Below are 13,753 nucleotides of genomic sequence, written 5' to 3'. Positions count from 1 at the left end.
TTGGTTATCAGTATGAGATTGTCAGGGGTATGACTTCTGGAACCTCCACTGATTAGCTGTTTGAGGAAGCCACAGTGGTCACCAGAGCTCTGGTCACCACTGCGGCCTCCTCGCAGATTGCCAAGCACATTTGATAGTGGCTGTGCTTGATATCGCAGCTCAGCCCCATTCACTTGAATGGGGCTGAGCTGCGCCTAGGTTATGCGACCGATGAACGCGACGTCACATTGCCTAGGAAGAGGCCTAGGCGTTCATGGAGTGCCGCAGCCTCTTCGTACAGCTGTTCGCTGGGGATCCTGGATGTCGTACCCCCACCAAGCTCATACTAATGTTGTATTTTGAGGATAACCCCTTGTGTGCATTATTGCAGATATTGTATTTTACTTATTTTTAGTTCATGAGATAACTCATTTAAGACACCATGTCTTCTTTTTTTTTTTTTTGCCTGAGCAGAGTGGAATAAAGCTGCTTTGAAGCATTGGAAAGGTTGAGGGCCACATGCTTTGTTACTTGGATTGTGCTTGTTTTGTTTGAGTTTGAACATGCAGTTTATTTTACACTTGTGATGTCAGAAAAGTTCAACGTCCTTGACCTGAATGGTGTACTGCATACCACATGCAAAGGAAAAAAATATCATGAAAGAGGACTGAGCAAAAAGTAGCAGTAGCAGATGAAGTTGTAAGACAGATGTAAGATAAACAAATACTTCTTAAAAAAAAAAAAGGAATAAAACAGGATAGTTGAGCTCAGGAAAAGAATGAAAGAGGTACAGTTTTATTTTGGCAAAATGTTTTTTGTGACACAAGAGCCATGTTCACAGAGTATTATGGTGGCACACCGAGTCCCTACAGATCCATAGAGCAATGCTGAAGGCACTCCACATGCTAAATGATGCTGCATCTGTATGGCACTATATTATGCCTCATTCAGTCGGCTACATTTTTGTCCTTGTCCACAGCAGACTGCACATGGACAGCACACCGACCCATAGAAGTCAGTGGTGCAATTCACACCTTTTGGTCCATGTCTCAGGCAACACAGCCCTAGAGACCTTTGGAGACAACTGCCTCCAGCGGTAATCAGGTCCATGCCCTAGATCAGTGTATCCCAACCAGTGTGCCTCCAGCTGTTGCAAAACTACAACTCCCAGCATGCCCAGACAGCCTTTTTGCTGTGCAGGCATGCTGGGAGTTGTAGTTTTGCAACAGCTGGAGGCACACTGGTTGCGAAACACTGCCCTAGATAACCATATGGATTTTAATGTGTTTTTTAAATTCTTTTTGTTTGTTGCTTGTATCAAATTGGAGGCACATAGATGCCCCGACAGACTTCTGTGAGTGTTCTGTAATGGCTCCATATACTGTATGTCTAATAAGCTCGTTTGGAGCCATATTATGGCAATGTGCAGGGGGCCCTGAAAATATTTTCATTCTACTTAGTATTTTAGTATGCTCTAAATAATAGCGTGACAAAATAATAGACAATATTATTATAAATATAGATGATATTTAACATTCACTGCTAGTAAATACAGACTATACAAAATGTTATATTTACCCTCTGGGAAGATTTATTAATCCTCTGTCAGCGCCTTGTGGATGTGGTGCATTCTTGAATGTCTATAAGGTACACAAAAAATTATTTAAATAGTTGAATTATAAAAAAAATATTCATGAATGTTCATAAATGTCATGTGTACACCTAATAAACAGACCAGTCACTGAAGTAAGAGTGTAAGGAGGCATGCCTGGATGAGGAGACAGGAGTGCATTTTTAGATATCTTCCCCCACAACCTTTCTACAGTTTTTAAATTTCATCTATACATTTCTACATTTGGTCTCTTTCACACTATCGTTCTTGATTTCCATTGCTCTGCTCCATTACAGGAGCAGAACAACGAAAATAATGGAAGGGCCAGATTTGGCACATAACTAAGGCCTCATGCACACGGCCGTTGTTTGGGTCCGCATCCGATCCGCCGTTTTGGCGGCTCGGATCCAGACCCATTCACTTCAATGGGGCCGCAAAAGATGCGGACAGCACTATGTGTGCTGCGCGCATCCGTTGCTCTTTCCGCGGCCCCGCAAAAAAATATAACATGTCCTATATCTATGTCCTATAAAATATGTTATATTGACAGCCGCCTGTTCCATTCCGCAAATTGCGGAAGGCACACGGGCAGCTTCCGTTTTTTGTGGATCTGCGGTTTGCGGACCGCAAAAAACAGAACGATCGTGTGCATGAGGCCTAAGAGCTCTGAGCTCAACTGACTCCATTGACTATAATAGAGTCCGTTCAGTTTCCGTTCGGGATCTTGATCACACCATCAGATAGCCCGACTGACAGATTTTACAGTGAATCTGAATGTATGAGAAAAACAGGTCCATATCCAAAAATGTATTATAAATGTATTTTCATACCAATATACATGCAATAAAATACAAAATTGCCCCAATGTTGGCTTTAATGTAATTATATTTTTTTTCATAAATTTTATTATGTGCTGACTAAATTATTAAACTGATTTTCTAGGACTTACTTATTGACAACCTGTCCTCAGGATAGGTCATCAATATAAGATCAGTGACAGCAGAACTACACAGCTCCGAACAAGTCAGACCTTATGACTGACTTAATAGATAACATGCTGGTTACATTCAGTGGCAACTGGAGAGAACCTTTGTAACTAGGATATAAGAAGTATCAACATTCGTACAACCAAACAATGCTCAGCCTGATAACTCATCTCATACGTAGATTGCTCTATATTTCCTCCATCTATTGTTTGCTTCACTGAAAAGAGGTGCAGGTGCACAAATATACGAACATAACCATCAGAGGAGGCACTTGTTTCCAGGTTTTAAATGACCTTTCCAGAGCTAGCACAGTGAGACATGTTCTACTTGCGAGGCATGCCCACCCTTTCATGCCTCTGAAGTACCATGTAATGCCCTTCTCATAATATAACAAAACAGCTCATCTCATTAAGAACCATTAGAAGGACAAGATGAAATAGATTGAATGCCTTGATGTTTCAAGGACACATATACAAATACAGGTCTGTGGGACATCAAGGGATTCAACTGAGCAGAGGGAATAAGAGTGTAGTATTATTCTGAAAAAGAGAAACACTCAAGAGGCCATTACAGGGGAAATCCAGTCCAAGTCATTATCTGACATGTAATTCATTTATATGGCGCTTTACTTCAAACACCATATTGAAGATTATCAGTAAAAAAAAAATATATTCACGCAGAATCAAAGCACCATGGCCTTTTAATTTCGAGAATCATTATTAGGCTATGCTCATGCACTGATACCAATGTCACCTTTCCATAACTCCATATAACTCTTTAGGAAATCATTTAAAATGAATGTCCACCCTTGGTCTTTTTTATCGAGATGAGATCTAAATTCTGTGTTAATTTGTTAATAAATATACTGTCATCAGGGGTGCACCACCAGTGCCTCAGGCAGCACCAGGTAGGGGCAAGAGGGGGGGGCGACAGAAGGGCCATGGCCAATGATCGCTTTCATTGTGGTAAAGGGGTTAGGTTAAGAAATTGGCATTGGGGGTGGCGCCGTTTCAGTTTTTGCCTCATGCAGCAGAAAGGCTAGGCGCACCCCTGACTGTCATTAACACCAAAAAAATAATACACCAAGAAGGAGTTGTTGGAATGGAATGAAACTTTCTATTTGCGAATGCAATGATGATATATGTAAGTGGTTACAATACTAGAGTGAAGAGATACATTTATTGGGTAAAGCTAGAAAACAATTCTAAGGAGGCTCTAGTACACTCTATGGTCATCTCTAGCCTTGATACAATATGAGATCTGGTTAGAGATGGAGGCATACAGGTTCTGTATGATATCCTGTGGCACATTTGCCCACAGATGTTACAGCTGGGCTTGTAGATCCTGCACATTCATAAGTTGCCAAAGCTGGCATCCCAGCTCGATTGGGTGATAAATCTGGTGACCAGGCTGGCCAAGGAACTGTTACAATCTGGCGGAGACATTCCTGAGAAACCCTTGCTCTGTGTGGGTGTAAGAGGCAGCCCTGATCATCCAGCAACATTTCCAACACATATATATATATAGCAGACTGTCATGTTTCCCTCCAGCCACCAGAGGCCACTGTGGCTGAGTAGGACAGTGTGAGGAGTTGTTTCCAGAGGACAAGGAGTTAAGTGTTTTTCCCGGGCTGAGCAGAGAGCCTGGGGTGCAGGTGTCTGAGTACACAGGAAGAAGGACGCTGTGCACTGAGAGGGAGATCCACAGGGAAGATTAGAGTGATTTCTCCCTGCCAACCTGCTGTGACATGGTATCTGGGACATTAGAGTGTGTTTGCTCTCTGACTGAGCTGATGTGTCCTGGTGTAGAAGAGAGACTGCTGTAGTGTGAGGCACCTACCAGAGGAACTGTGAGTGAATTCCAGGCCCTGCCTGATTACACGTCCAGAGCTGCTGATTATCTCTAACCAGAGTTACAGAGACTACAAAGAGAGGCCAGAGCTGAGCCACGCTGAAGCAAGCAAGCAAGCAACCAGATCGGGACCCAGACTGTATCTGCCTGCATGTGCCGGACACCGAACTGTGAGTGCACTGATGCTAACCGGAGCTAGGACATAGTGGAATAGGATTTAGTTTAGTGCACCGTAGAGGTGCACCCCGGGTAGCGGGGACAGATAGGACTACCTAGAAGAGAGTAGCCTGCTATTGTCTGTACCCGTGTTTGTGATTCATTTGTGTTCTTTATGCAAATTTCCATTATCTTTGTTGTGAATTCTCAAGCTGTTCATATTGTAAATCTGCTTCTCCGGCAGTTAGAGTTCTCCTTTAATAAAGCCGGTTTCTACTTCAGCCTCCTTGTCTGCTGCACTGTACTTGAGTCCTGCTCTACGGTCTCTTCCTCTGCTGACCGTTACAAGTGGCGCTGCGAGCAGGGTACAGTCACAGAGATGGAGGCGGCTGAAGGCAATGTGCATGATGTTAATGTGAGTACCTCAGGCAATGGTGGAACCCTTGCAAGGGCCCTTCCTATTGGCACGTTGTTCAATTTGCTACCCAAATTTGATGGCCAGAACATGACACTGTCAGACTGGGTGACAAGGTTACAGAGTGCTGTTAGGATTTACAATGTCAGCCCAGAACTACAAGTAGAAATTGCTTTGGCCGCTCTCGAGGGTGAGGCCCGAAGAAATGTTCTCCTACAACCAGAAGCCACGCGCAATACATTGCAAGAGATGGTGAGATTCCTGGAAGAAATATATGGGGAAACAGCCAGTGCAGGGCACCTCCGGGCGAAGTTTTTTTACCGGATTCAACGGGAAGACGAAGGTGTCTCTCAGTACGCTACAGCCCTACAGGAAGTGTTGGCCGAGGTACAAAAAAAAGAGGCAGATGGGGTTACTGGCATGGGACCCATAGACCGGATACTGCGGGAACAATTTATTCTGGGGCTCTACAGCAATCCCCTGAAACAGGCTCTGCGGGAACGAGTCAGAGTAGACCCTACCCTAACCTTTCGACAAATTTTGGCAGAGGCCGTGACGCGAAACAAAGAAGACGGCTATGCTTCTGGAGTAATACGGACCCAGACCGTTACACCCCCCGGGGTTACAAGAAATGAGGAAGCCCTGGTCAGAGTGGTACAAGACTTGCAGAGCTCCCTGAGTGCCATGCACGAAAAGTTGACACACCTGGAGAAACGGATAGAGTCGCGCCATACTACTGAGGCTGCCTATCCAGCCCGACAACAAACCTATCAGGCGACTCCGTGGGTTCCTACACCCGAATGCCCTTATGCTAGTTTACCATACCATCAAGCCCCTCATTACCCTTCAGTGGGGCCATCCAGCCAAGCTCTGAGGGCACCTCCCACTCGCAGGCAAAAAGTGGGCCGTCAAGGGGCACAGTGTTGGCGGTGTGGAGATCTAGGACATTTCGCCAGAGAGTGTCGGAATAATCCAGCTGGACGCCAAGAGCCGCCGTTAAACTACCGACCCCTGCAGTAGTGGGGCGTACTGCAGGGGAGGTGGAGAGCCAAGTTACCCAGCAAAGCTCCGAACACCTGGTCGCAGGGTGCCCCACTATACGAGCTGAGTTCGAAGGTGTTCCTGTCGACTGCTTAGTGGATACTGGGTCTCAAGTGACAACTATGCCCGAGTCATTCTTCTACCGTTACTTTCAAGCGCTGGCCAAGCCAGAACGAGAGACACTGGTCCGGGTTACAGCGGCTAACCAACAACAGATTCCTGTCACAGGGGTCGTGTGGATGAATGTACGGCTATGTGGACAGGAAGTGGGGCGGAAAGGTATCTTGTTGGTCCCCGAAACGTTCAAAGAAGATGTGCCGGTGATAATGGGCATGAATATCCTGCGAGAATTGGATCAGATCATGTTCACCAAACGGGGGCCGGGTTACTGGAAACAAGCCACCCCGCACAAACCTACCCAGAAAGCATTTCAACGGCTAATCCGTTTTTGTGGAACACAGAAAAGTGTACCAGCACACCAGGCGGTGGGAACGATCCGAGCGCCAGGAAAGGCTACCTTCACCCTTCCCCCTGGTCGGGAGACCGTGCTGACGTTACCCGTGGGAACTTTCCGTAATCTTGAAGGCATGGAGGTGTTCGTTGAACCAACAGGCCTAGGAGAGCTGGGTCAGGACGTCCTGGTGGCCCGGACACTGGGAGTGGTCCAGAATGGACGAGTACCCATAAGAGCTGTGAATGTGGGATATCTAGAAGTTCCCTTGACGCCAGGGGTGGAACTGGCTCGTGTGTACCTACATCAGGGAGAAATCCTGAGTCAGAGAGAAGTGACTCTAGCTCCGGTAGGGGATGCTGGTTGGACCCTGGCAGTTACTGCCAGTGCAGAAGAGGCACTGACCCCAGAATGGAATGGGGGAACCATCTTGGATCAAATGGAGATAGATGTTAAGGCTCTCAGTTTAGACCAACAGCGAGCAGTTGAAACCATGCTGTGGGAGAATCAGGCTGCGTTTGCCCGCCACGCCGATGACTTTGGCTGCACGAATGCTATCACACATGATATACCGACGGGGGACACTCCACCAATTCGGGAGAGATATCGACAGATTCCGCCCAAGTTGTACCAGGAAGTGAAGACGCTATTGAAACAGATGATAGATTCCGGAGTGGTGCGGGGAAGCCAGAGCCCTTGGGCAGCCCCAGTGGTGCTTGTCAAGAAGAAGGACGGCACTATTCGATTTTGTGTGGATTACCGGCGGTTGAATGCTTGCACTGCGCGAGACTCATATCCTCTGCCACGCATCGAGGAGTCTCTGACGGCTCTAGGACGAGCCAAATACTTCTCCACCCTGGATCTAGCAAGTGGGTACTGGCAAGTACCAGTGGCTGAGCAGGACAAGGCAAAGACAGCATTCATACTCCCCATGGGGTTATTTGAATTCAACAGGATGCCATTCGAACTGACTAATGCCCCTGGAACCTTCCAGCGGCTGATGGAGAGGTGCCTGGGAGACCTGAATTTTGAAGCCACTCTGATATACCTAGACGATATCATCGTATACTCTGCTACTTTTCAAGAACACTTGAATCGGCTAGGGCAGGTACTCGAGCGACTGCGATCCCATGGCCTGAAGGTAAAGCCAAAGAAGTGTCATCTCTTCAAGAGGGAGATCGCGTACCTGGGCCATAGGGTGTCCCAAGACGGAGTGCTACCGTCCCAAGACAAAGTGGCTGCAATACGACAATGGCTAGTGCCGAGAACACTGCGTGAGTTGAAGGCCTTCCTGGGACTGACTGGGTACTACCGGCGGTTCATCAAAGACTACGCAAAAATAGTGGGCCCTCTGAATGAGTTGTTGAGAGGAACGGCTGGGCAACCCAAGGGTCAAAGTATCCCCTGGGGACAGAAACAGGAAGAGGCCTTCCAGGCCCTGAAAGAAGCCCTGACATCGGCCCCCATCTTGGCTTATGCCGATTTTGATAAACCATTCATCTTAGCTACTGATGGCAGCCTCTACGGACTTGGGGCAGTCCTGTCGCAGGTACAAGATGGACATGAGAGAGTGATCGCTTATGCCAGTAGATCCTTGCGAGATACGGAGCGAAACCCCCATAACTACAGTTCCTTCCGACTGGAACTCCTTGCCCTGGTGTGGGCTATGACGGAGAAATTAGCAGGATATCTGACAGGAGCTAAGATCTTCGTACGGACGGATAACAATCCCCTGGCCCATCTGGGTACTGCCAAGTTGGGAGCCCTGGAGCAACGCTGGGCGGCTCGCCTCGCAAAGTATGACTTCTCAATTCGCTACCGCTCCGCTACAGAGAACACTAATGCTGATGGTCTCTCGAGGGTTACTTTTGAAACTCCAGTAGGGGATATGGATGAACAAAAGGAAGAAGATGAAACTCCTGACTTCCGCAAGTTCGCTCCCCCAACAGTCGCGGCCCAGACAAGTGGGGAGGCCCGTAAGCTACCCAAAGCATTGGGGAGAACTAATGAAGAATGGGGCAGATTGCAAGATGAAGACATTGGACTGCAGCAAATGAAAAGCTGGGTAACCCAGTGCAGGAAACCCAACAAAGAAGAAAGGGCTGATCTGGATGCCGAGATGAAGTCCGTTCTACATCAATGGGACAGACTGGAAGTGCATGGAGCTGTTTTGTTCCGCAAGTGGCAACAGCCTGCCGACCTAGAGGCGAGGTGGCAGGTAGTGATACCCAGAAGAATGGCACGGGAGATAGCCAAAGAGGCTCATGAGTTTGGAGCTCACTTCGGGCCAGTCAAGACATACCAGTGGCTGCAGCGTTATGTGTATTGTCCGCGACTGGAGGCCACAGTTGAAGAAGTTTGCCGACAGTGTCGAGTGTGTGAACTCACGAAGAGTACAGAACAGAGAGCACCCCTACAGTCCATCCAGACCACAGAACCGCTGGAAGTGTTGATGATAGACTATCTTCTTGTGGGACAATCGTCAAGAGGTCCACAGTATTGCCTGGTCATGATCGACCACTTCTCCAAGTTTGCAGTAGTCACCCCAACTCGGGACCAGACGGCCAAGTCCGCGGCACGAGCCATTTGTCAAGACTTCATTCGGGTCTATGGGTGTCCAAAGCGGATCCATTCAGATCAAGGGGCGTGCTTTCAAGGAAAAGTGATGGAAGAGCTACATCGACTGTACGGCATTGAAAAATCCAGGACAACTCCTTATCATCCCCAAGGAAACGGAGCCTGTGAGCGCTTTAACCGCACATTGCTGCAAATGCTGAGGACGCTAGAGGAAGACAAGAGGGCACACTGGCCTGACTACCTGCCAGAATTAGTCTGGGCTTACAATAATCGTGTCCACACCACCACCGGTTACACCCCATACATGTTACTGTTCGGTAGGGCTGGTCGAGAGATCGTGGAATTAAACCTAGAACAGCCAGAAGACCTAATAGAGCGATCAACCACCTCATGGGTGAAAGAACACCGTCGGCGTCTCCAGACCATTCGCAGGTTGGCAGGTCAGCGGTTACAGGAGAGAGCTCATACAGACCGTCCTCCAGTTCAGGAGGTTCCATTGCAGCCTGGGGATCGGGTACTGGTACGAGAGAAACGTCCCAGAGGCAAGTTGAGTGAGCGTTGGGAAGTACAGCCGTATAAAGTGATCAAGAGAGTGTACCCTAATGGTTCGGTCTACGAAGTGCAGGTTGAGAATGAGGAATTTGCTTCACGGACTCTACATAGGAATATGTTACGGCCATGCCGGTCCAAAGATCCCGCACCTGTTCAGAGGACACCTCCTCCTGCCCCATACTCAGAACTTGTTATCTCTGATGGAGATTATGGTGAAGACTGGTGGACTGCTCCCAACACTGAAGGAGCCTCCCAGGTTACAGGTGATGAAGGCACTGTCACAGAACCATTGCCAGCCCGTAATGGAGAGGGGCCCTCGGACACACCCGAACCTCCTATTGTGGTGGATGAATCCAGACTGGCAGTTCCTAGTGGAGAGAGTCAGGTCGTAACAGATAGCCAGGACCTCCTGAGATCCAGTAGGCTTACTGCAGGGGTTCCACCAAACAGGTACGCTGCTGATGAGTTCATTTGGTCCACCTGTATGTATTGTGGACAATGTTGTACTGCTGTATAAAAAGTTACATTAACCATTATTTCTATGGACTATATAGCAAGGCCGAGGACGGCCACCTTTAAGTTGGGAGGCATGTAAGAGGCAGCCCTGATCATCCAGCAACATTTCCAACACATATATATATAGCAGACTGTCATGTTTCCCTCCAGCCACCAGAGGCCACTGTGGCTGAGTAGGACAGTGTGAGGAGTTGTTTCCAGAGGACAAGGAGTTAAGTGTTTTTCCCGGGCTGAGCAGAGAGCCTGGGGTGCAGGTGTCTGAGTACACAGGAAGAAGGACGCTGTGCACTGAGAGGGAGATCCACAGGGAAGATTAGAGTGATTTCTCCCTGCCAACCTGCTGTGACATGGTATCTGGGACATTAGAGTGTGTTTGCTCTCTGACTGAGCTGATGTGTCCTGGTGTAGAAGAGAGACTGCTGTAGTGTGAGGCACCTACCAGAGGAACTGTGAGTGAATTCCAGGCCCTGCCTGATTACACGTCCAGAGCTGCTGATTATCTCTAACCAGAGTTACAGAGACTACAAAGAGAGGCCAGAGCTGAGCCACGCTGAAGCAAGCAAGCAAGCAACCAGATCGGGACCCAGACTGTATCTGCCTGCATGTGCCGGACACCGAACTGTGAGTGCACTGATGCTAACCGGAGCTAGGACATAGTGGAATAGGATTTAGTTTAGTGCACCGTAGAGGTGCACCCCGGGTAGCGGGGACAGATAGGACTACCTAGAAGAGAGTAGCCTGCTATTGTCTGTACCCGTGTTTGTGATTCATTTGTGTTCTTTATGCAAATTTCCATTATCTTTGTTGTGAATTCTCAAGCTGTTCATATTGTAAATCTGCTTCTCCGGCAGTTAGAGTTCTCCTTTAATAAAGCCGGTTTCTACTTCAGCCTCCTTGTCTGCTGCACTGTACTTGAGTCCTGCTCTACGGTCTCTTCCTCTGCTGACCGTTACATGGGAAAGCATTATCCTGCTGAAAAATGCTAGTTAGAAGTCCTGTTGTGAGAAGCAACACACGTGACATCGAGATGGATTGGATTGAAGGACTCACCATGAGGACTCCATATTCGAACCCAAGATTCGTCAGATCCCAAACAGAAACTAGATTTGTCAGACAAAGCACCACTGCAAATAAAGGCAATGATGGCTGGCTGTCAATAGCAGGGCAGTTAATGGGCATCATGACACCAAATTTCTTTATGCTAAGTGCCTGGAAATTGTTCAGTCAGAGACAGGGGTGTGTAATGAAGATGGTGCCGGTGCCTGGATGGTGGACAAAAAAACTAGGAGCTTCTCATGCTTGGGGGTGGATCAAACTGTCCTCTATACAGATGGTATGTCTTGGCCATCAGGAGCCCGTCAGGAGCATGTGTGTGTGCCTTCATGTAACCACTACTCTCAACATCCTCTAACAGCTAGGTCAGAACAGCCTAGATTTCGGGTAATTTGGTCCTGCTGGGCAAAATGTCTTTAAGTGGGCATAGAGTCAATGATCTCTTACCAAGAGGTACACTACCCAAAATAAGCCTCTGGGGGTCTTTTTATAGGGCAGTGGAGGAAGCACTTTTGCACCCAATGTCTAATAAGACCACTCCTGTATTTATTTACTTATTTGACTGAGACATAACTGTATGAGTTTTGCAATTTCTATATTTTTTGACGAGTGTATATTTGTTTTTCTGATATTTATGATATTTATTAAAACTGTTTTTTTTTTTTTTTTACACCAGTCTCAACAAAAGTGGTAGTTGGAGTAATTTGTGGCAGAGATATTACAAGCACATGCTTTTTAATAATTTGGTGTCATTTTTAAGGTCTGACAGGGAGTAATTTGTGGCAGAGATATTACAAGCACATGCTTTTTAATAATTTGGTGTCATTTTTAAGGTCTGACAGAAATAAAATTAAAATTATGCCTTGTAGTAATTAGCATTTTGAACTATTCCACCATTATATCCTGTTCCATTAAATTAAAGTGGTCATTGCTTGCCAAACTGATAAGTGCAATGTACCATGCAAAACATTATCACTTGCTATACTGTAATTTAGGAGTCATGCACACAAACCTATTTTTGGTCCGCATACATTCCACATTTTTTGCAGGTCGGATGCTGACCCATTTATTTCAATGTCCGTTCCACGGCCCTGTAAAACAAATGGAACACGTCCTATTTTTGTCCATTTTATGGACAAGGATAGGACAGTTCTATAGAGGGCAGTACATTCTGTACCGCAAAATGCGGAAGACATCCGGCCGGTATTGGTGTTTTGTGGATCCGCAATTTGTGGACCGCAAAAACGGCAAAAGCCATGTTCACAAGCTCTTAAAGCAGGCGTGGCACCCTGCCAGAGTATATAGTGAAAATGCTTATGACCGCTTCCATTATGGAAGCAGTCATTAGCATGCGGGATGCATGAGAGGTGAGAACAGCACTGCACTAGCTGTCCTCACCTTCACCGGTCTACTTCCAGCCCCGCTCTGTGTCCTGACACGTACAGTGTCAGGACGTAGTACACGTAGACGTGCACTACGACCTGACGCTGTGCGCTGTCAGGTCACAGTACAGCGCGGCGGGAAGAAGACCAGGGAGAGTAAGTGAATCTGCCAAGTGGTAGCGCCGTCTGGAGCTAGAGAGGTAAGTTTATTTTATTTTTTTAATCGTCTGATCTGAGGTCTGATTGGATGCTGGGGGGTCTGATAGGGGCTGGTCTGAGGCTAATTGAGGGTGGGGAAGGTCTGATCTGAGGCTGGGGAGTCTGATCTGAGGCTTAGGGATCTTATGGGGGCTGATCTGATGCTGGGGAGGGTCTGATCTGAGGGTGGGGGTCTGATGGGGCTGATCTAAGGCTAGGGAGGGTCTGATCTGAGGCTGAGAGGTCTGATCAGAGTCTGATCTGAAGGTGATGTAGGTTGGGGGGTCTGATAGGAGGCTGAGGGAGGTGGGGGCAGATCTGAGACTGAGAAAGGGACAAAGGCAGGGACAGTTACGAAGGAAGAGGCGGGGACAGTGGCAGGGAGAGTAAAAGTTGGGTGAACCCCTCTCTGGACCCCCCTGGGATGAGCTTGGCTGCCATTAATGGCAAAAAAATAACTAAATAAGTAACATTCTGAACTTCAAAATTAGACTGCTATGCATGGTCAAAATGTCGTCTGTACTATATGTAGTATATATATAGTGCATGCACCATTTTGTGCAGCAAAAAATACAGCGCTCTAGACTTTTTTTTATTGAAGTGCAATTTCTGTAACTTATCCCTAAGTCAATTATATGTTTGACCAAATATAGCAGTCAAGTTTTTAAGCTGAAAATTTTGTATGGCCCGTGAATGATGTTACAAATATCCAAATGGCCCTCTGGCAGCAAAAAGGTTCCCCACCCTTGCCGTAGAGGAACAGTTAATGCCAAAACCTGGATAAAACTAAATAATACATTTAAAACAAAGAATAAAAAAAATCAACATGCACAACTGGATGGCGCTTAAAATTCAATATATGCAGCTGGTGTATTTCAACCCCTTAATGAGTGGCCAAATGTTTTTTTTTATCATTTAATTCAGTGGTGTACAGAAATCTTACAGGACCCCATAATAAAATTTAGAATGGGTCCCCCTGCTCTA

At 47.0% G+C, this 13,753-nt stretch overlaps 1 protein-coding gene across 3 annotated transcripts in view; it reads right to left on the bottom strand.

The window, feature by feature from the left end:
• Nucleotides 1-13,753, bottom strand: part of PTPN22 (protein tyrosine phosphatase non-receptor type 22) — a 181,579-nt gene that overhangs the window by 50,273 nt on the left and 117,553 nt on the right. For all 3 annotated transcript variants that reach the window (XM_044283477.1, XM_044283479.1, XM_044283478.1), the window contains exon 12: nt 1,558-1,619. In XM_044283477.1, the coding sequence (XP_044139412.1) occupies nt 1,558-1,619 (62 nt within the window). The remainder of the gene's footprint in view (nt 1-1,557; nt 1,620-13,753) is intronic.

This window comes from Bufo gargarizans, chromosome 3, assembly GCF_014858855.1.
Source record: "Bufo gargarizans isolate SCDJY-AF-19 chromosome 3, ASM1485885v1, whole genome shotgun sequence".
NCBI classification, from domain to species: Eukaryota; Metazoa; Chordata; class Amphibia; order Anura; family Bufonidae; genus Bufo; species Bufo gargarizans.
The sequence above is the reverse complement of the archived record's forward strand: the minus strand, read 5'-3'. Positions and strand labels throughout refer to the sequence as shown.